This window comes from Peromyscus californicus, unplaced genomic scaffold (assembly GCF_007827085.1).
Source record: "Peromyscus californicus insignis strain IS unplaced genomic scaffold, ASM782708v3 Scaffold_20__1_contigs__length_68692818, whole genome shotgun sequence".
Taxonomy (NCBI): domain Eukaryota; kingdom Metazoa; phylum Chordata; class Mammalia; order Rodentia; family Cricetidae; genus Peromyscus; species Peromyscus californicus.
This window is the reverse complement of record NW_026294503.1, coordinates 63,108,348-63,132,000: the sequence shown is the minus strand read 5'-3', so window position 1 is coordinate 63,132,000 and position 23,653 is coordinate 63,108,348. Positions and strand designations below refer to the sequence as shown.

Sequence of the window (23,653 nt, the reverse complement as noted above, 5' to 3'; positions counted from 1 at the left end):
TTCCTGGAACTCGCTCTGTAGGCCAGGCTGGCCTCAAACTTACGGAGATCCACCTGCCTCTGCCTCCCGAGTGCTGGGATTAAAGGTGTACGCCACCACTGCCTGACAGCTTAGCTGGATCTTGAGATAGATCTATTTCTAGCTTCCTGAGGAACCACAGCACTGATTTCCACAGTAGCTGTACAAGTTTGCACTTCCACCTGTGATTAATAAGTATTCCCATTACCCCACATAAGAGAGTCTTTTTCTGTGCCAGTGTGTTCAAGGCTAGTTCCCACTTTCTCTTCTGTTAGGTTCAGTGTGTCTGGTTTTATGTTGAGGTCTTTGATCCACTTGGACTTGAGTTTTGTGCAGGGTGATAAATGTGGATCTATTTGCATTCTTCTATATTCAGCCATCCAGTTTGACAAGCACTGTTTGTTGAAGATGTTCTTTGTTCCAGTGTGTGTTTCTGGATTCTTTATTAAAAATCAGATGTCTATAGGAGTGTGGATTTATGTCTGGGTCTTCAACTCAATTCCATCGATCATCATTTCTGTTTCTATGCCAATGCCATACTGTTTTTAAGACGATAGCTCTAGTACAGTTTGAGTTTGTGGATGGTGATACATCCAGCCATCTCTTTTTAGGAGTGTTTTAGCTATACTGGCCTTTTTTATTTGTTTGTTCATTTCCTTATGAAGTTAAAAGTTGTCCTTTCAAGATCTGTGAAGAATTGTTTCAGAATTTTGACGGGGATTGCATTGACTCTGTAGATCGCTTTTGGTAGGATGACCATGTTCACTATATCAGTGCTACTGATCCATGAACATTGGAGATCTATTCACATTCTGCTTTCTTCTTCAGTTTCTTTCTTCACTGTCTTAAAGTTCTGATTACATAAGTCTTTCTCTTGCTTGGTGAGAGTTACTCCAATATATTTTTGAGGCTATTGTGAAAGATATTATTTACTTGATTTCTTTCTCAGTTCACTTGTCATTTGTACATAGGAAGGCTACTAATTTTTTGTTTTAATTTTGTGTCCTGCTACCTTGTTGAAAGTATTTATCAGTTGTAGAAGTTTCCTGGTGGAGTTTTTAGGATCACTTATGCATACAATCATATCATCTGCAAACAAAGATACTATGGCTCCTGCCTTTCCTATTTTTATCCCCTTGATCTCCTTCCATTGTCTCATTGCTCTAGCTAAGACTAAAAATAATATATTGAATAGGTATTGAGAGAGTGACTATCTTCGCCTTCTTTCTGCTTTTAGTGGAAATGCTTTGAGTTTCTCTCCATTCGGGTTGATAGTGGCAGTGGGCTTGCTGTGAACTGCCTTAATGTGCTGAGGCATGTCCCTTGTATCCTTAGACTTTCCAGGACTTTTATCATGGGTGAGGTGTTAGATTTTGTCAGAGGCCTTTTCTGCATTTAATGAAATGATTGTATGGTTTTTGTCTTTCAGTCTGTTTATGTGGCGGATCTAATTTATTGACTTACGTATGTTGAACCATCCCTATATCTTTGGGATGGTTGATTGTGGTAGATGATAGTTTTGGATTCAGTTTATAAGTCATTTGATTGATAATTTTTGCATCTATGTTCATAAGGAAAATAATCTGTAATTTTTTTATTGAGTCTTTGTGTAGTTTAGGTAACAAGATAGTTGTGGCCTTGTAAAAAGAATCGACAAAGTTCCTGCAGTTTCTATTTTCTGGAATAATTTGAGGAGTATTGGCATTAATTCTTCTTTACGGGCCTGGTATAATTCTGTGCCGATCCATCTGGCCCTGGAGATTTTTGTGCTGGAGAACTTTCAGTTTCTGACCTATTTCACGAGTGGTTATAGGTCTCTTTAATTTGCTTATCTGACCTTGATTTAATTTTTGGAAGGTTGTATATATTAAAAAAAATTTATCCATTTTTTTAGACTACAGATTTTTAAAGTGTGTCCTTTTGATGTTCCTCTTTTTTGTCTCTAATTTTATTAATTTGAATCTTCTTGCTCCATATTTTAGTTAATTTGGCTAAGGGTTTATCAATCTTATTGGTTTACTCAAAGAACCAACTCTTTTTTTGTTGGTTCTTTGTATTTTTTTAAAATTTTCGGTTTATTTGATTATTTCTTTCTATCTACTCCTTTTTTGTGTTATTTCTTCCTTTTGTTCTAGAACTTTCAGATGTACCATTATGTTGTTAATATGAGGTCTGTTCAGTTTCTTTTATGTAGGCACTTAGTGCTGTGAACTTGTCTCTTAGAACCTTCTTGGGTATATTGTGTTTCCATTTTCATTAAATTCTAAAAAGTTTTAATTTCTGTCTTAACTCATTTTTTTATTCAGTAGTGAGTTGTTCAGTTTTCATGAGCTGACATACTTTCTGTGTTGCTGATATTCAGCTATAATCCATGGTGATCAGATAGGGTGTGTGACATTATTCAGCTTTTGTTTTCTCTTTTGTACCTGTTGAGACTTTCTTTGTGGGTATGTAGTCAATTTTAAAGTAAGTTCCAGGATATACTGAGAAGAAGTATATTCTTTTGTGTTTGGATGAAATGATCTGTAAATATTTGTTAGGTCCAATTAGTTTATAGCTTCAGTTAGCTCCAGCATTTCTGTTCAGTTTTTGTCTGGGTGACCTAAGTTTCTGACTATTGATGTGTAGGGATCAATATGTAATTTAAGCTGTAGTAGTGTTTCTTGTTTTGAACTTGAGGGTCCTTACATTTGGTGCATAAATGTTCAGAATTGAGGGCTGGAGAGATGGCTCAGAGGTTAAGAGCACTGGCTGTTCTTCCAGAGGTCCTGAGTTCAATTCCCAGCAACCACATGGTGGCTCACAACCATCCGTAATGAGATCTGGTGCCCTCTTCTGGCCTGCAAGCCTACATGTAGGCAGAATATTGTATACATAATAAATAAATAAATCTTTAAAAAAAAAAAAAAAAAAAAAAAAAAAAGAAAAAAAAAAGTTCAGAATTGAAGTGTCTTCTTTGTGGATTTTTTTCTCTGATGAAAATGAAATGTCCTTTCCTATCTCTTCTGATTAGTTTTGGTTTGAAGTCTATTTTTATCAGACGTTAAGATGGCTACATCTTGTTGCTCGTTGGGCCCATTTTCTTAGAATATATTCTTCCACCCTTTTCCCTGGGGTGACTTTTATCCTTGATGTTGAGGTGTGTTTCTTGGATGCAACAGAAAAACTGATTCTGCTTTGTAATCCAGTCTGTTATTCTGTGTCTTTTTATTGGGACTTGAGGCCATTAATATTGAGAGTTTTCAATGAACAGTGTTTATTGATTATTGTTATTTTTATAACAAGACTATAGTGTGGGTTCCCCCTTTTGATTTACTGTTCTATGATTATTTATTCTTTGTGTTCTCTTGGGTGTTGTTAACCTCTTCAGACTGAGGTTTTTCTTCTGGTACCCTCTGTAGAGCTGGATTTGTAAATATATACTACTTAAACTTGTTTTTTATCTTGAAATGTTTTTTCTTTCTTCACTATTATGATTGAGAATTTTGCTGATGTAGTAGTCTGGGCTGGCATCTGTGTTCTCTTAGAGTGGGTAGAACATCCATCCACCTCTTTGGCGTTTAGAGACTTTATTGTGAAGTTAGGTGTTGTTCTAATGAGTCTGCCTTTATGTGTTACTTGGTCTTCCCCTCCTGCAGCTTTTAATAATCTTTCTCCATTCTGTATGTTTAATGTTTTGATTATTATGTGGTATGAGGAATTTCTTTTCTGGTTCAGTCTATTTGGTGTTCTGTATGCTTCCTCTACCCTGATGGGCATCTCCTTCTCAAAGTTACGAAAATTTTCTTCTATGATTTTGCTGAATATCTTTTCCGTGCCTTTGACCTGGGTTTCTTCTCCTTCATCTATTCCTATTATTCTTAGCTTTTGTATTTTCATAGTGTCTCAGATTTCCTGGATGTTTTGTGTCTGGAGCTTTTGAGGCTTAGCATTTTCTTTGGCTCTCTTCCAGCCTGTCTTCAATGCCCGAGATTCTCTCTGCTATGTCTTGTCCTCTGTTGCTGAGGCTTACCTCTAAGGTTTTGTTTCACTTCCTATATTTTTCATTTCCAGTTTTATCTCAGTTTGGATTTTCTCTAGTGTTTCTATTTCTAATTTCATGTCTTTAACTGTTTTCATTATTTCATTCCACTGTTTGTGTTTTCACAGACTTCATTAAGGGATTTATTCATATCCTATTAAGGTCCTTGAAGCATATTCATAATTGTTGTCTCGAAGTCCTTGTCTTGTTCTTCAGTTATATTACATTTCTTAGGGTTTACTATAGTAGGATTGTTGGGTTCTGGTGGAGACATATTGTCTTGCCTGTTACTGATTGTGTTTTTGGCTAGTGTTGAGGTATCAGACTTTGGGATGTTGATGTGATTGTAGATGCTGATATCTGGTCTTGTCTTTGTTGGGCGGCTGTTCTGTTCCTTGGTTTCTGCTGCCCTCTCTGGATCTTAGGAAAGTGTGATGGCTGTGGACTGCCTGGTAGAAGACACTTCTGTAGGTCAGTGGGTGACAGACAGGGAAGGAGGTGAGCTAGGACAAAAGGCTGAGAGGGGCTTCAGGAAAGAGCTAAGAGGACCGTCTCACACCTGGAGGTGGGGGCCACAGGGTGCTGGAGGTGTGGTGGGAAGAGAGGATCCACAGCTGGTTACAGTAAAGAAATGAATTATCCGGAGAAACAGGGATGAAGGGGCTAGGGGGACCCCGAGTCTGAACCAAGAGTTGGAGTCTCCAGCGAATGGAGTTGGGGCAGGAGGAAGGGCACCTGTAAGCTGGTCATTATAGGGCCAGGGTGCAAACGGAGAGATCATAAAGGAGAACGGGAAGGACAGTGTGATTCACTTCCTGAGCCCTGTCTGGGGACCCAGGGCAGAAAGCGTTTCTAGGTATAGGCAGCTGACACAAAGGGATGGGGGAGGAAGGACAGCTGATTGCAGCAGGGTTTTGTGGAGTCCCTAGGGAATGGAGGTGGGGAGAGTGGAGTGGCCCCTACAAAGCAGTCTGCTGCAGGGCCAGGGAGGAGATTGGAGAAATTGAACAGGAAGCAGCGTGGCAGTCATCTACCTGAGTCCAGGTTAGGTGTGGCCACTGGGGATCTGCAGGAGATAGTGTTTCTAGGTATAGGCAGCCGATGCAAAGCTACATTTCCTTTGACAAACACTTAGTCTTGTTTGTATGCTTCAACTCACAGAATGTAAGCATCATGGGATTTTGTCTTATTTGCTATCAATTATATCTTTAGTGCTAAGAACTGTATCTAGAAAATAGAAGAACCAGAGACTTTTTTGTTATGGTGGTGGTACTGGAGTTGAACCCAGGACCTCACACAAATAGAAGAAACTAAAATGTATGTAGAACCAACGAGCCAAATGACAGTGTGCATGGGCCATTCTCATGGGTGGGAAACTGTTGCATCATTATCTTAGGTCAGTAAGAAGGGTATAAAGATTGCCCCACCTATTGCCAGGATAGCCCTATACCTATGAAAAGGAGAACCAGAGAAGAAAAATAGCTTAAGTTATCAGTTCTATAAACACACAATGAGTTTGTTTAGACTACAGTTGAGAGAACTTCGTTGAAATACGATGGCTATACAGCATAGAACACATGTCTGGCAAGTCTGGACATATGTGGACTACATGAAAATGTCAGCAAAAGCAATACAATAAATCCACCCATGACACCCAGAGTTTCCTTGCGTCCCTTTTTAATTCTCAACTTACCTTCTTTGCCTTTATTATGTCTCCCACCCTGAAGCAATTACTGATATGTTTTCCATCTCTATAAAATACAGTTTTTAGCATATTATATCAATAATGTTATGTAATATTGTTTTTTGTGGGATGATATTTTTTTATTTATTCATGTTACTGTGTATGTCAGGAGTTTATTCCTTTGTATTACTGTGTAGCAGCCCATTTGGCTATGAACTAGTTTCCTAGGGATGTGATAACATATTACCCCAATCTTGAGGGCTTAAAAACAATGGGAATGTATTTTCTCACAGTTACAGAGGTCTAATGTCTGAAATTAAGGCACCAAGTAGGGTCAGTTTCTCCCAGAGATGCCAAGAGAGAAGCTATTCTGGCCTCTCTTCACTTTTGTGGTTGTGTTTTTGCTTTATGACCTGTTGGGTTTAACCAGGGCCAATCACATCAATGGCTACACCACCAAAGACAGTGACTTCCTATCCTCCTGCAGCCCTCAACTGCCAATTTTTCTGGGTAGAATGAAAATGTGTATTCTGTGGTATTTAGGTGAAATATTCTGTAGATATCTATTAGGGAAATTTGATTTATGATGTCATTTAACTCCAACGCTTCTCTGTTTAGTTTGTATCTAGATGACCTGTCAGTTGGAGGAGGTGGGGTATTGAAATTAACCACTATCATTCTGTTGGGTTTAAGTCTGTGACTTGAAGGCCAATAATATGTTTTTAATGAAATTGGGTGTGCTTGAGTGTTAAGCGAATCCATGAGTGATGGGGATGTCTTTCTGTATGCTGCAAATATGTGTTGCTCTGATTGGTTGATAAATAAAAAGCTGATTGGCCAGTAGCCAGACAGGAAGTATAGGTGGGATAAACAGACAAAAGAGAATTCTGGGAAGTGGAAGGCTGAGTCAGGAGATGCAGCCAGCCGCCACAAGCCACGTGGCAACTTATAGATGAATAGGAATGGGTTAATTTAAGATGTAAGATCTACCTAGCAAGAAGCCTGCCATGGCCATAGAGTTTATAAGTAATATAAGTCTCTGTGTGTTTACTTGGGTCTGAGCAGGACTGGAGAAAACTCCAGCTACACATGAGAGTCTGCCAAAGGATAACAAGGATTTATTAAGATATAAAATGGAGAAATAGGGATACAGAACAAAGTAAATAGCCATCGTCATTCCCCGTTCTGCCCAGGGGTGAATGGAGCCAGCTGTCCAGTCTCCAAACATCTGAGAGGGAGGAGAGAGAAAGAGAGAGAGAGAGAGAGAGAGAGAGAGAGAGAGAGAGAGAGAGAGAGAGAGCACTCCCTCCTCAGTTTTAAGCAGCCAGGTACCCAGAAAAACCACGCCTCTATCAGGACAGATACCAGATACCCCAAGGTCATTGGCGGAGCTAATTCCCACAACATCTGAGTTTGGTGCCTATATACTTAGGATTGTGATGTGTTCTTGGTTGACTGTTTTCCTTTATCAGAGAGACGTGTCCTTTGTCTTTTCTGATTAGTTTTGGTTTGAAGTCTGTCTTGTCAGAAGATATCAGGATGGCGTCGCCTGTTGTCTCAAGGTCCCATCGCCTTCCTCCGCCCGTCCACTCAGTTGCGGTGCCCATCCTTAAGGTCAGGCAGGTTTCTTGGAGGCGACAAAACAGATCTTGTTTCTCAACTCTTTAAACTCACTTGTGGTTTTGATTGGTGAGTTGAGGGCACTAACATTGAAAGTTATTATTAAAAGGTTCGTGTTGGTTGCCATTTGTTTCTTCTCTGCCATTTGTGTGTCGCTGGTTTTCTTTGTGTGACCTCTGGTTATGCCGATTCCTGCTTCCAGTATTCTCCGTGGGGCTGGTTTGGTGGGCACGAATTCTTTTAGCCTTCTTATATCACGGAGAGTTTTTCTTTCTGTGTCAACGATGGCAGGTAGTTTTGCTGGGTCCAGTAGTCTGGACTGGCATGTGTGGTCCTTTAGGGCTTGCATGGCTCCAAGCTCCTCTAGCTTTTCGAGTTTCCGTTGAAGAGTCGGCTGTTATTATTGATGGAGTTTCCTTATGTATGATTGTATCTTTTCTCTGGGCGCTTTCACTACTTTTTCTGTGTTCTGTGTTTAGAGTTTTTAAGTGTAATACAGCACAAGGATTTCCCTTCGGTCTTGTCTTTTGGTGTTCACTGTGCCTCTTGTAGCTGAATGGGCACATATTTCCTTAGTTTGGGGAGTTTTTCTCCTGTGGTTCTGTTGAAGATTTGTTCTAGGACATCAACCTGGGCCCCTCCCCCTCTTCCCTATCCATGCAACCTCATGTTCTTCCTCTCTCTGAAAAAACAAAAATAAAGAAAACCCTACTAAAAAACAACAAGTTTGATTTATTCTTGCCAACTGCTCCTGGGCATGGGGCCTGCCCTGGAGTGTGGTTAATGGACCCAGTTTCACTCCAGTGAAGAAGACTGATTTTCCCTTCTCTCACAGCAGCTGTTATTTGTGAATAGCTTCTTGGCTATTTGTGCCCACGTTCCCTCCTCTGTGCTGTGTCTGGAAAGTGTGGTTTCCTTATCATTGTTTACCACCTCTGGCTCTTACAATTTTCCTGCCCTCTCCTCCACAGGGATCCCTAAGCCCCGAAGGGAGAGATATGATAGACATCCCGTCAGGGGTGAACACTCCAAAGTCTCCCATTCTCTGCACATTGATCAGATGTGGGTCTCTGTGTTAATTACCATTTTCTTCAAGTAGCTTCTTTGATGAGGGTTGAGAGAGGCACTGATCTATATGCCATTGAGAGTCATTTTATTGCTATGTTCATTTAGTAGAGTAATACAAGTAGGTTTTCCTCTAGAGACCGTGACCTAGTCTTGACCACTTTACCATTGTCAGGTATGAATTCCATCTCATGAAATGGCCTTAAATCCAATAATATAAAAACACGGTGGGTTACACCCTTAACATTTGTTCATCTATAGGTGACTCCTTTATCCTCCAACAGGACTTATTGAACTTCTAGCATATGAGCACTAGCCAGCAGGGGAGAAGCTTCCAGTCGAGTACCAGCTGAATCTCTCCATGCTGGATGGCATTAGTAGGTGGCGTCTTCAGCAATCAGGTCTTATTATCAAGTTGTGGTTGGAAACCACCAGCAGTGGCAGTATCCTGGAGAGCTGGGGAGTGAGGGCCTGACGGGATCCCTTTGGCCTAGGAATCAAAAAGATGTAACCCATTCTTATTCTTGGGGCTTTTATTTGGTAGCATAGGACATCTAGTTGGGGTATTGCCTCCCCTATTATATGGCAGCTCCATTTAAATCATTTTTATATATGAATATATTTTAGGAAGCTTCAATAGTATTAAGTTTTCATTTGAGAATTTTATACAATATGTTTTAATCACATTCACCCTCACTTCTCCCTCTAAACTCCTGTGTATTAGTCAGGGTTCTTTAGAGGGATAGAACGGATGGATGAATGTGTGTGTGCGTGTGCGTGTGCGTGTGCGTGTGCGTGTGCGTGTGTGTGTGTGTGTGTATGTGTGTGTTATTAGAGTGACTTGTAGGCTGTGGTCCAACAATGGCTGTCTCCTTACAGAAAAGCCAAGAATCCAGTAGTTGCTCAGTCCACAAAGCTGGATGTCTCAGCTGGTCTTCAGTCCATATTGGAATCCTGAAGAAGTACTACTCACACACGCTGAACCATTTCAGCCTTCCTAAGTATGAAGGGTCACAAAGATAAGGGATGGTATTTTGTAACAACAAAAAAGTCAATTGAGGTGGCCTTGGTGAAGAAGATGTAGAGTGTTAGGTGCAAGATAATAACAACCAGCTATCTGGAGGCTGGTGTTAGCATTGCTTTTTTCTGTTAGCGTTTATTAAGCTCCTGCTGTATAACACTGGACTAAGACAAAGGTAACTGCAGGAGAAAGCAGCTGCTTTGTAGTCACCAGTGGCGTTTGGGAGAGCCATGCAGTGAATGCTTGCACGGGGCAGCGATGGGGGTGGGTACAGCTGACTGTCACAGCAGCACAGCAGCAGATGAGTGTTTGCACAAACGAGCCTGTCCTCTCTACCACCCTAGTGATAAAATCCTGTATATGTTTAACTCACATATTTTGATGTTGTTAGCTTGGGGCTTTTCTGTTTTAATGACTCTTCTATACCACTCAACAAATATTCCCTAAACCCAGCATATTCTCCCAGTTAGCGTGAATAATTTCAGAGTGAGGCTTTCGGCAATTTGCACAGGTAATTGGATGTGGCCTTCCAAGTGGAGGCTCACTCACAGCCCCCAGGGCATCTCCCACTCCCTCTCTGCATTTCTGGAACTTTTGATGAGAGGACACTGAAGACAATGTGGGCATCTGGCCAATTCCTTTGGAAGTCTCTAGATGAGGGAGGGAACACACAGTCTCTCCTTGTCCCTGGCAGTTGTTCCTGAGATGAGACTCTGGGGAGGCACTTCCACATGCCTCCTTAAGCTAGGCTCCCTGAGACCTACCAGCAAAGGCAGAAGCTGCTGAGGCCTGAAGAAACCAATGTGGATCTGCAGTAACAAGACCCCAAGACACCTGGACAGAATTGCACCCCCCTCATCCTGTCCTTTAGTTAATGATGCTCAGTGGGACCACAGTTGTCTCTCTCCAGGACAGAAGGTTAGTGCCACTGTGGCTGGAGAGAGTGCCAAACAGAAAGATGGGCTAATGCCAGAGGAGGCAGGGCCTGGAGGAGCTCTGAGGCAGGCTTGCCTATTCCACCAGAGAGAGAGACTCACGTAAGCCAAGTGCCTGTTGGTCCCTGGCCAACAGCATGGAAGCTTGACTTCCGAAGCTCAGTGCTTCTGACAGCGGCTCTCGGGCCAGCAGCAGCCCAGCCCAGCCCAGCCCAGCCCAGCCCAGCCCAGCCCAGCCCAGCCCAGCCCAGGAGGTCATTAGGAAGCATCCAAGTCTTGGATCCCATGGTCAAACCCTGATTGCTGCACCTTTGCCCTGGAGTTCTTGGTTTAGTCAGTGCAGAGTGAGCCCGAGAATTTGCCTTTCTGATGACTTCTTGGATGCTACATTCTGATGCGACATTTACTTTTGTTTTGTGTTGTCCAATGCAAGCATGGTGTCCTCAAGACCCAGGCAGAGACTTTTCTTTGGCACTATTTAGTACCAAGCTTAAGGCCCACTCCTTTGAGTTCTAGCATGTGGCCCTAATGACCACCTCTCATTCCAAGCGCCCCTAGGTTGATCAGATTTGATTTAATTTCAGTCTATGGGGTGTCTGATGTGTGCCTGGGACATGCTACAAACAAACAAACAAACAAACAAACACAAAAGAACTCAGGTTCCAAAAATAGGATCAAACCCAAACGTTAGCAAGTCATTAAGGACTCTTTGCTGACTAGTCCTCTTAATGATGACAGCATCCTGTCAATAGGAGGCACGTTTTAGACAAGGAAATGGGAAACTGGCTACCAGAGTCACACAGAGGGTGAGGGGTGGAGATGGGATTCGTATCTGACCCTGTTTGACTCCCGACATCCACACCGGTAGCCCCTAACAGTGCATACTCAACTATGGTCTCTGCCTGGATGATTTGTCTTTCATCCATCCGCCTTACACTTGTTCATGTACATAGACTTTTCTCACCATCGGATACAGACTGACTCTTCCTTCCCTGAGCTCACATGACAGTTTCGACACACTCCTTACATAGCATTATAGTTATAGCTGTCAGTGTATTTTCCCTTGTCACTGTGTGGTAGGCGTGTTAGAAGCAGGGCCTGTCTCATTTGCCTTTATATCCCAAGAACCTAGAAAAAAATCACTGTAGCCTGGCATGCTTAAATAAATGTGCTTGTCCTTCTTGATTGAGATGAGAGAGAACTTCATAGGCTTAAAAACCGTGACTTAATGAATACAAGCTGCTAACAGTAGTACTTTTAGTAGAGCTTTGTGTGCTTTATGTAAGATGTGGGATGAAGGCAAAGCAAAACATTGACAACATGGAACATAGAAAAGAACTTAAAAATGCTATTTAAATGTAAAATTCAGTGAGGTACTTACTATGACCATGACTATTCTATAAATAAGGAAAGTGACTTATAAAAGGCCCAGTAACTTATACACACACACACACACACACACACACACACACACACACACACACACACACTGAATCTTATGCAGCACAAGAAGAACAGAGCCTGTTTGTCCAGACTTGATGTAAATGTCCATCAGTCTTTCTGTACAGTCACGTGTGAGCTGCTCACTGTTCTGGGACTTCTCAACTCCAAGTTCTCACACAACTTAGGTGATTTTCTCAGTCTCTCCGTGCGCAGATCTGAGGGACCCAAAACAAAACCTTCTTCAATGCTCTGCTGGTGTCCCTGTCTATATTTCTCTCTAAGATCTTAGTTTTTCCAGTGTGCTAACACGGCTTCTGTGACAACCTGTCAAAACCCCTTTGAAGAGCGAGCTTGTAATTGTGGGAACTTGCCGTTCTAAAGGTGTGCCACTAGGGGGCAGTGGGAGCCTAGCAGGAGGGCTGAAGGAGCCAGAATGTTTAGTCTCCTGTCTTGCCACATTTATAGCCTTCAGTTGGCAATGTTTAATCAGAAAGCGACAGTGGCTACACAACCCTGTAATAAAACCATTTATTTTTTTAATTTTTGAGATTATGATATAACTGAAGCATTTCCCCCTCCCCTTTCCTCCTTCCAAGCCTTCCACTATATCTACTCCATGCTCTCTTCCAATTCATGGCTTATTTCATCCACTGTTATGACATGCATATATGTGTATATGTGTGTAATGTTGCTTGTATGTATGTTTTCAGAGCCGACCATTTGTTATTAGATAAGCAGTTGGTGTGTTCTTTCCCATGTTTAATGTGTGTGTGAAGCAGGTACCATGCAAAATATTTTAGAGGTGAATAAACTTGAGGATAAACCCGACTCTTGACTGTCTGTGAATTTCTAGCTATGAGACGTTGGATAAATTAGTTTCTGTGAACTTCAGGACGTGTATACACATACCCGCATATGAACTAGCCAGACTTCAGTACTATGCCAAGGTGTGCTCTGTTCTGCGGCTGGTGATTTGTCTGCCGCTGTATCAGTTTCACAACATCTGTATCTATGGTGGCTTGAAGGAGATGCCTCCCACAGTCTCGGGCATCTGAACACTCAATCCCGAGTCAGTGGTGCTGTTTGGGGAGATTTAGGAAGTGCAGTCTTGCTGGAGGAAGTACATCACTGGGGGTGGGCTTTGAGAGCAAAAGCTGCAGGTCACTTCTGGTTCGTCTACTCTGTACTCTGTAATTGCGTTTTAAAGATGTGCGCTCTCAGCTCCCTGCTCCGGCTGCCGGGTCACTTACTGCCATTCTTCCCCATGATGACAGACTTTCATCCCTCTAGAACCACAAGATGAATTAAACTCTTCCAATAAGTTGCTTTGGGTCATGGTTTTATCATGACAACAGGAAAGTAATAAATACAATATCATTTTCATTATCAAATTTAATCCTGACTCTCCCCATTGCTGGCTAAACCTCCACTGTCTTCCCCTTGAGCGGAGAGAAATTGGAGCAGTGTCCCAGACATAAGCTAATAGAATAAGGACACACTACCTACAGGCACTGGAGCTGCCACTGGGGGTTACAGATTACCACTGCAATTACAGACAGTCTATACCGTGAGCTGTGCCCAGAGTCCATCTCCTTTGAAACATCATTTCCTTCATATCAGATATGAGCTTTATGTCTGAGAGGGCCGGGAAGCCAGACCAGAGCCATCACAGGTTTCTAGTAGCCCTGCCAGGGACCAAGCCTTAGTTTCAGTTTACTGGTACAGGCTGGAGCTGAGCAAGCTGTTCTTGGGAAGATCACAACTCAGGGGCAACCAATCATCAGGCACCCCCCAGCCTTCTGCTGGCTCAGCAGGAGCGCCCCCCCCCCCCCCCCCCCCCCCCCCCCCCGGTCTTCTGTTAACTAAAGATAGCTTTCCCTACCTTGCAGCTGGAAGGTCTCTAACCACTAGGACCTCCCACCAACCAGTCCCCAGACTAATCTTTCCTCCACCAATCAGCACCAGATTAATCCCTCCTCCCTGGAATCCCCCTAACTCCATTTAAAAGGAGCTTGTGACCTCCCTTCAGGGTTACTATTTGCCACCCAAACATCTTGGAAATAATGAATGCTCTTGCTGATTGCATACGTACTGATGGGCTTTCTTGGGGGCTTCTCTTGGACCCTAACAATGCTCACCCCCAAGAAGGCCAATAATCATGTCATGAATATCGATGCCTACTATTAAAGTGGTTTTTTTTAGGAGACCAGCAAAGCTTCCCACCTGCCACAGGATTCTCTTCTTTCCACTTCAGGGTTTCTTCCCTCATCCCCAGAGTACCACCTGGTAGACTTAAAATAGTGTAAACTGGAGATTTGTTTCATTCACAGTCAGTACAACTCACAACCACAGACAACATGCCATGTCACAACAACTATTGCTATTCATGCTTAGCGTACTGTCAACACATCATGTACGTGAATTTATATCATCCGCCGCTGCTGCCCCTTGACTCTAACTAATCAGTGAAGGGTATAGTCCTTCACTGTAAACTCTGGACTCTCTCTCCTGTGGAGCAATACCACAGGGCTTGCTTGGATGCCAGATCCACTTACAGTGGCAGCAAAACTCTGTTCCACTCTTCTCGCCCACAAGTGAATTCCAGTGACTTTTGAACAGTTGGTGTATTGTGGGGCATTTACCCAACCACCCCCACAGTTCCCCAGAGTTTTCTTGAGTGCGAGCAGCAGGAAATATTAGATAGAAGGATTTATTGCAGAGAAGATCTCGGAGATAAACAGATAGAAAATAAAGGATAGCCTCGAGAGGGCCTGGAACCTATTCCAACGGCCCCGACTGTCTCTGCCCCAGGGTTTTTATAGAGACGCCAAGGGGTGGAGCAAAAGACCTCCTCCCCCAGCACAGCCAAGTGCAGACCATCCCAGACACCTGTACTCAGGCCCGTGGACTAATCATCCTCTATGCGGACCTGCTGGGTAAAGCCACGAGGAACCCGAGAACGGGCTCCCACAGTGTATCGAAATGCTACCACAGTAAATCCATAGTCTGGAGCCCGATGCCACTTACAATGGTGCCTGCAACAAGCCACCATCCAGTCATCAATCCATCATTGTTTACCATCAAGACATCAGCCCTTAATAGCAAGTCAATGTCACGGGAGTTAAACTGGTCAATATACTCTGAACAACTGAAGTGTGGTTTCAATGAGAAATGTCCCCCACAGTCTTGAACATTTGAACACTTGGTTGTTAGTTGGTGGCACTATTTGGGGAGGTTATTATTAGGTGGTGCAGCCTTGATGGGTGAAGCATGTCACTGGGACCAGGTTTGAGAGCAGAAGCCTTATGCCAATTCTAGTTCAGTCTTCTCTGTTCCACACTCACGGTTGAGATGTGAATTCTCAGTTTCTGCTGCTGCCACGCTTCCATGCCAGGATGGACTCTTATCTTGCAGGAACCATCAGCCCAAATGAACTCTTCCATCTCTAAGTTTCTTTTGACACTGTTATTCATCACAGCCACAGAAAAGGAACTAATACACAGTGTTAACTGATTCCAGAGATTTCTATCCTTAGATATTATTGTATAACAGGCCTTTCTTATATTACTAGCTCTCTAATAATGACAGAGACTTTTTATTAAGTATGAAAGCTTTGCCTTAGCTTAGGTTTGTTCCCAACTAGCTCTTAAAACTTAAATTAACCCATCTATATTAATCTGCATTCTGCCACGTGGCCCACTACCTCTCCTCAGTACTGTTTGTCTGACTTCCTCTGTGTCTGGCTGGTGAATCTCCCAGGCTTCCCATTCTTTCCCACAGTTCCTATCTCTCCCTGGAAGTCCCACCTGTAGATGTAACCAACGGTCTTATAAAATAAGAAACACAGAGCCAATTCAGAGAAGAAAGCCAAGAGGTCAGAGCTAAGAGCCTCACCCTTCCTGATTCAGGGATCCTCTCCAGCCAAGAGAGCTCTCCGAAAGGGACCTACTTCCTGTGTGTCTGTCTTTAAAGTCTTCCTGTTCTGCCTTGTCATTGGTTGTAAACCCAAACATGTGACTGCCTCGTCACTGCCTGAATGTACCGCCCTCCAGGTCCTTAAAGGTGTGCGCCACCCCCGCCATGCACTTGCTATGACTCTAATAGCTCTGACCCCCAGACAACTTTATTTATTAACATACAATTAAAATCACATTTCAGTACAAGTAAAATACCACCACACCCGCCTATCCTCTCATGCCTAGCTATTGGCTGTTCAGGTATTTCTTAAAACAATCAGAAGGTGCTGTAGGCAGGTGAGGAAGGACAGAGACACAGTGTACAGAACATCCCAATACTCTTGAGAACAATCCACACAAGCTCTGTAGGGGTGGCCCTTCAGAGTCAGTACAGAACACAGTCAGACACCAAGTTCTCAGCACAAAGGAGATTTATTACCCCAGAGGGACCAGCTAGGGGGTTGCCTCTAGGTTACCACAGCAGGTGTTTCTGCAGAAGTGGTTTTTAAAGAGAAAAAGGGGAGTCTTTGCTAGGATGGGTTGATAAGTCCTGATTGGACAGGTAGTCAGTGTAGACAAATCATGAATTTTGGTTGCTGGACCCCTTGTTTAGTCTCAGGAATGAGTCAGTAGCCAAATAAGGGACTAGACCTTGGGGGCTAGCTTTAGGAATGTAATCTAACGGTTTAGCAAGGGAGAGGGAAGGGGAGTGGGCAGAACCTACCAGAGCCAAGCTTGCTGTGTTCTGGCCTGCTAGAGAGCTCTGTGATGACAAGTCACATTGGGAGATGTCTTTACAATGCCACAAAACATACAAAGGGCATGCTCTAAAGTTCTCAGTTTGATGTAGGAGTTAACTCACTGCCAGAAGTGATATTGTAAAGAAAATGGAGTTCTAACCAGTTCACATTTCACAGTGCATGCTTCTGATACTTGCATTCTGTCCACCTCTCCATTTTTTTTTTTTTGAGTTACAGCGGTTGTCCCTTTTTCTATAAAACAGAAAACCTTGTTGACATTTTTCTTGGGGATGAGTACCTTTCTGACTGAAGGCAAGTACTTGCAGATGAAGGTAAAGAAAAATGACCTCTGTCTGAGCCCATTTCTCTATATAAACATGTCTAAAATACTCATCAGATCTGGGTCTGGGTCAGTGTTTACCCACAGCCCTTCATTATCTTTAGAAATAAAACCTATTTCTTGTTTGTGTATTCGGATGAAGTCATGATGTAAGAGAAATCCTATTGGTGCATTCCAAGAATCCTGAAACTTGATTCCTGTAAGGCCATTGTTACAGGGGCCTTTCAGCTCCTCAGAGCAGCATGGTACAGGACACAGAAAGCAGCCTCCCATCACAGCCTCAGAAGCGGGAGCCAGGAGGAGGACAGGGATGGCGAGTGCTCAGCCTCACCAACAACCCTTTCAGCTTGGGCTAGAGGAGGGAGGAAAGAGATCCCCAGAGCTTCAAATCCCTGGACTTCACATTCTGACTGCCCTCAGCTGGCCAGAGTCTGTGTGCAGCTGCTGTTCCCTCTCCCTCAGCCTGTAACCTTAATGCCATTTGCAAAGTCCCTTCCCCATGGCAGGTCCTTTTCCTCATGTCTGTAGGCTTCAGAGATTAAGGTGTAGCCATCTCTTGGGAGCTCACATCCTGCTGGCTTCAGAAGCTGCATTTTTACTTTAGTATCACGTATGTAGAGAGGGAGCTTAGGAATGGTACAAATGGCACCTTTGAACTCAAAACTCCTTATTTTTGAAAAATAGCCTGAAACACATACAGCAGGTTTATAATAAATGAAAATGTCTGTATTTGATCGTATCAAATGCAGTATTGGAAGTCAAGTCAGAAAACATTCAAAAAAGTAGTAGGAGAATGTAAAAGGAAAATTCTCAACTCCAGAGAAGGTGATGTTTAACTACCAGACTGACTTCTGAAGAAGAACAGAAATGTCCATCAAGCAAGGAAATAATAGGATGGTATCTTTGAAATATCTTTTTTAAAGTTACCCATTAGGCCAGACATGGTGGTCCGCAGCACTTGAAAGGCAGAGGCAGATAGATCTCTGTGAGTTCCAGGTCAGCCAGGGCGACATAATGAGACCTGGTCTCAAACAAAATTATCCTGTCCCTGTCCGTTAGTCATTACCCATCATGCACATGTGCAATCACACATACAAGATTACTGCACGATAACCCATAATCCATTAGCCAATGGATAATTAAAATGGTAAAAACCCTAAGAATAGAATCATATAGAGACTTAAAACACAGAAGTGAACGTCACTAGAAGACTTCCGCTAAACGGAGCCTTGAAGAGGCTCTTTCAAGAAGAGGGGAGATGCTTGGGGGGACATTGTTCTCCTCACGCCCAACTCCTAGGAGCACCTCTTCAGCTGTGTCCAGCTAGTGTCAAGTCATTGGCTGTGATCTTGGTTTAGCTACTGAGCTCTTCACTCCTGGGTGCAGGTGAGTTGATTAAAAATTGAGTACGTTGGTAAATGCAAATTATCACTGACTACATAATAATTATGTTATAAAATATATACGGATATATTATATAGTAGATCTAGAAGTAAAGCTTTGGGAAAATGGTTTAAAGTAAGCTGTGATTCATTTAACCTCAGTGGGAATTCCCAGGGGAATCATTTAGTAACCATTTTAGCCAAAGAGCACAAATCTGCCCCAGGAGGCGCTTTCTAGCAACCAGGAGACCCGGCTGTCCCGTGGGCCTTCAGGTCATTGCTTGTTTGTCCCATTGGCCACCCTAGCACAGTGGCCCTTCTTAATGGCTAGACCTGAGCCTCCTCTGTTAGGATTGTGCTCTCAGCAGCCAGAGAGAGATGATTGTGTAATTGTGCTAGAGGGACTGTGAAAACTTTGCTGGGATACTCGTTAGGAGCTTGGAGTTTTAAGGTTTTCCTTTTCTTTGTAGTTAACCCTATAAAGGGGCCGTTCATGCTGTCAAAGTTCAGAAAGGCTTATTTGAGGGGTGAGCGCGCATCTTTACATAGAAAAGATCTTAAGTAGGAGTGAGTGTCAGTCCCTGAGATCGGACGGTTCTACAGTCTCTTATGATTTTCTCCGGCCTTCAGAGACATGCCAAACACCTTAGAAAATGGAAGACATCCACACAGGGAGGAGACGGAGCACGGTAATGCTTTTCCTCTGACCCCTGCCCCCCACCATGGTTTCTTCTGCGGCTGCTTTCCCCAGGGTTTCCTAGGGTCCACCCTTCTAGCCTTTTCTGATCAGGCACTTTCCCTGTCTCCTAGCCCTTTCGTCTACAGTTTGGCTCCTGAGCAGGCAGCAGTATCTTCCTCTCTGGTCCAGAAAGTCACTTCTGTTATGTAAGAAGCTTTGATTTGCTCTGCAGGACAATTTCTGTCCCTTTTTAAATAAAATTAAAGATGAATTGGGGGTGAGGAAAGAAAACTGGGTAACTCTTCAGCACCCCTGCTGTTTTTAACACCAGACTCAAATCAGCAAATGCTTGCAGCCTTCCAGAGTAGCTAGGTTTTAGCTTCTGTCTTTACGTATGCAGCAGCTGAGATGCGATCTACAGGTTCAGGTAGGCTAGTAGGAGAAAGCCGTGCAGGTATGGGGTGGGGTAGATGAGGACGTCGGTGGTAGACTCAGGGAAACCTGTGATTCGTAAAGAAATCCAAACACACTAGGTGCAGTAAGTAGCCACACATGGAACTATCCGTGTGCCTGCTAGTTGGAGCTCCGAGGTCTGTGGTAGTACGGAGCAGGGGACAGATCTTTCCAGTTGACAGACTTTTGTCCTTTGCTACACCTGCTCTAACGCAAGCCATGGCTGTAAAACCCCTCGCTGGTCCCTAACAAGGCCAGCACTCTGAGAAGCAGAGCTACAGGCTGTTCCCTCCTGAGCCGTTCCTGGGCCCATTCACTCATCAACGCTTTATTTTTATTTAGAGATAATACACTTCGAGCCACTTTGAGCCATTCACAGAGCTAGCTACGCTTCTGTGTCCCCTTCCGAAAATGTTCCTCCAGACAGGTCCTTTTGGGAAAAGGGCCACTCGTACTGTACCGACTTGTGACAATAGCCAAGCACACAGTGACGACAGTCTCAGACGCGTTTCCACTGAAAACCGGGAAATTGCAGCTCCAGATTAAAAAAAAAAAATGATGACTTTAATCCCGTAAATTTCACAAAGCTCAAACACATCACCCCTGATTCCAGACAGAGCACAGCTTCCAAGTTGTCCCACCTGAAAACGTCCTTGTAAGATTTTCACTCTGGCCTTTGTGTCCGAGGGAGAGTTTCCCATCCTCCCTGTGATCTGCAGAGGCGCCGAGGCCCTGCTCCAGTGACCTAGGCAAGTTAATCATTATTTCTCAGCGTTAGTTTTAAGTGGCGTGAGACTCAGAAAGAGGGACAGACACTCACACGTTTGTTAGGCGTAAGAAGAGGCGCCACCATTTTATCTCTCACATTTCGGAAGAAATGTTGAGGGAGATGAGGAACCACAGCACGGTCCTGGAGTTCATCCTCCTCGGGTTGCCTGGTGACGCCCAGACGCAGGCCCTCCTCTTCATGCTCTTCCTGGTGATTTATCTTCTGACCCTCGTGGGGAACCTGCTGCTGCTCCTGGCAGTCAAGACTGACTCCCACCTCCACATGCCCATGTACTTCTTCCTGGGACAACTGTCCTTCCTGGACCTCTGCCACTCCTCTGTCACGGTGCCCAAGCTGTTGGAGAACCTCCTCTCTGTGAAGAAGAGCATCTCGGTGGAGGGCTGCCTGGCTCAGGTCTTCTTCGTGTTTGCCACTGGAGGTACCGAGTCCTGCCTACTGGCCGCCATGGCCTATGACCGCTATGTGGCCATCAGCTCTCCTCTGCTCTACAGTCAAGTGATGAGCAGACAGCTGTGTGCGGGGCTGGTGTGGGGCTCCTGGGGCCTGGCCTTTCTGGATGCTCTCATCAATATCCTCGTGGCTCTGAATTTAGATTTCTGTGAGGCTCAGAATATCCACCACTTCCTCTGTGAGCTGCCCTCTCTCTACCCGTTGTCTTGCTCTGACGTGTCCGCGAGCTTCACCACCCTCCTCTGCTCCAGCTTCATCCACTTCTTTGGAAACTTCCTCCTCATACTCTTCTCATACATTCGCATCCTGCTCACCATCCTGGGCATCAGCTCCACCTCCGGGAGAAGCAAGGCCTTTTCTACCTGTTCGTCCCACCTCACGGCAGTGAGCTTCTTTTACGGCTCAGGGTTACTCCGCTATCTCATGCCAAATTCAGGATCCGTTCAAGAGCTGGTCTTCTCTTTGCAGTACAGTGTCATCACCCCCATGCTGAACCCCCTCATCTACAGCCTGAAGAACAAGGAGGTGAAGGCGTCTGTCAGACGGATGCTAAGAAAATATTTGTAGTGTTTTAAATAATGGTTAAAAACCAGAGTGATGGGGTAGTGGGTAGAACTCTGTTAAATAGTGCCTGGACGTCGAGAGTACCTGGAGAGCTTCGTCTCCACAAATCCTCACTTCTTTTTCTTTTTTTTTTTTTTTTTTTTTTTTTTTTTTTTTTTTTTTTTGGTTTTTCGAGACAGGGTTTCTCTGTGTAGCTTTGCGCCTTTCCTGGAACTCACTTGGTAGTCCAGGCTGGCCTCGAACTCACAGAGATCCACCTGGCTCTGCCTCCCGAGTGCTGGGATTAAAGGCGTGCGCCACCACAGCCCGGCTCCTCACTTCTTTTTCTTAAAGGGACTTCAAAAGGCAGAGAGTGACTTGCTTGGGATGGCCCCCGTTTGGCCACACTCAGAGGATAAGACATACAATTTCTCTTGTGAAGTACTGTATTTAGTCGTTATACACCGTCTAGTAGACACTGTTGTCTTCTTCTCAGTCTGTCTTCCTCATTCTTCCAGAAACTAGACGACATGTTCAGAGTGGCATCAGAGAGACCATTCATCGTGGTGTCTCCAAGTCCCCCCCCCAACCCTGGTTGGCATTCACTCCTTTGATCGGGGAGGTAGCAGAGTAGAGAGCGCAGGGCCAATGGTAGATCATTCGCTCTGAGAGGAATTTGAAACTTGAGGAGAGATTGTAGGACGAAATGATCTGTCTTTCACCTGCAGCCAATGTGTGCGAGAGCCTCTGCTGTAGGATCGATCACGGGAGTTATCCCAGACTTTCTCCTTCAAAGGCCAGAAACACAAACATGAATTTCACATTATGTCATACACTATTTACATACACCACCCCATTTCAACTATCACAACAAATGCATTGAGTGAATGTTTCAGTTATCCCTACTCTAAAGAAGAGAAAACTGTCTCGGAGAGGTAAGTGATGGGGTTGAAATTTTGAGCCAAACGGACCAAAACCTGTTTTCATTACCATATTGATAATGGATTCTTCCTGCGATCCTGGACTCAATTAATGAATTGTAATCTTCATGTCCATCACTGTTTTCTATTATTTTAAGTGGGGATTAGATTTTGTCATTTTCAAAAAAAAAGAATTTAAAAGCTACATGGGTACCGCAATAGACATATACACATAGACATCTGAGGACAGTTGGGACATCTGAAGTTGCTTCTGGACCCAGCCATGTCCATAGGCTACAGTTAACACACCTACTTTAGGTTGTTTGCTCAATGGCCAAACCACCCTATCCATGAGGGGACTGATGATGAGAAATTATTCACTTTGCTAGACAAACATCTCTGTCAATCAGCCCGCATGGTGTCAAAGTGTCACACTGTGAGATTGTCAATGACCCAGTAGGTGATGGGCAGAATCTGTGTCACAAACCCAGAAGAAAGTGACAGAATTTCAGGAAAGATGCCTTAGATTGTGTACTATTAACTATAAGAGTTTGGAGAGTTGTATAGATTAAATTATTGTGGTCAAAAATGGTTTCTTTCTGAAATTGCTTTTTTTTGTTTTGACTTATTTACAAGCTGTCAGTCGTTACCTTCCCCACCCCCAGCAGCAAAGAACATAAATTCCAACAGAATAAAAGAAAAGGACACATATACACAAATACACAAAGAGAAGGGAGGGAAGAGAGGAGAGAGAGAGAGAGAGAGAGAGAGAGAGAGAGAGAGAGAGAGAGAGAGAGAGAGAGAGAGGACACCACAAAACAAAGCCCCCAGGACACTTTCTTGTATCTTCACTAACATTTAAAGAATGCTGAAATAGTAAATGAAGAGCTAATAAATGGCTGCCGGGGGAATCTCAGTCTTCTCCAGGGATGCGCTCTCTACACGGTTATCTGACACCAAGTGGTCAGTCATAGAAACAGACACACAGACACATGAGTCACACAACACTAAATCAACTGAGCAGGTTGTATCTGGACATTCCTTTGTGTAACAGTAATGTTTAGAGAAAAAGAGGCCATGAGTTTGAGAGGGCGTTGGTGGATGTGAGAGGTGTTCCTGGGAGAAGTGTTGAGGGGGTGGTGGTGAAATGCTGTGAATGCAGTACACATAGATGAAACTTAAAAAAATACTTTCCTCTGTTTATTGTCCAATAAATGTATTTTAAGTGTGGAAGTTATGGGTCGGGAAGCTGAAAGTATATTTGTGGTGAGTTCTCAGCATGCCTACCCTTTCCAAATCATAATTACATCAATATGTCTGCTGTACAAATGTCAGTCTCTCCCTGGCCAGCCTCATTCCAGCCCATGAGCTCAGTCACACCGCAGCCGCAGCCCGGCTGGTCCCCAGGACATCTGCAGTTGCTCTCGGTGAAGAGTACACACGGCTTTTGTTGGCTGTTGTTACAAGTGTCAAGCACACTTACCACTTGAATATTTCCGGTATATAGGCTGCTGTGGTATTTAGTACATTTTTTATTATGTTTTTGAACTGTATTCCTAGTTCTAGTATCTTATTCATAGGTACTATTGAATT

The 23,653-nt window shown here is 43.7% G+C and overlaps 1 protein-coding gene across 1 annotated transcript; it reads left to right on the top strand.

Annotated features, from left to right (window-relative positions):
- Positions 1-20,246: 20,246 nt before the first annotated feature.
- Positions 20,247-21,164, top strand: LOC128116334 (olfactory receptor 8S1-like). Its single transcript, XM_052747508.1, has one exon. The coding sequence runs from the start codon at positions 20,247-20,249 to the stop codon at positions 21,162-21,164; it is 918 nt and encodes a 305-aa protein (XP_052603468.1).
- The last annotated feature ends 2,489 nt before the right edge of the window (positions 21,165-23,653 follow it).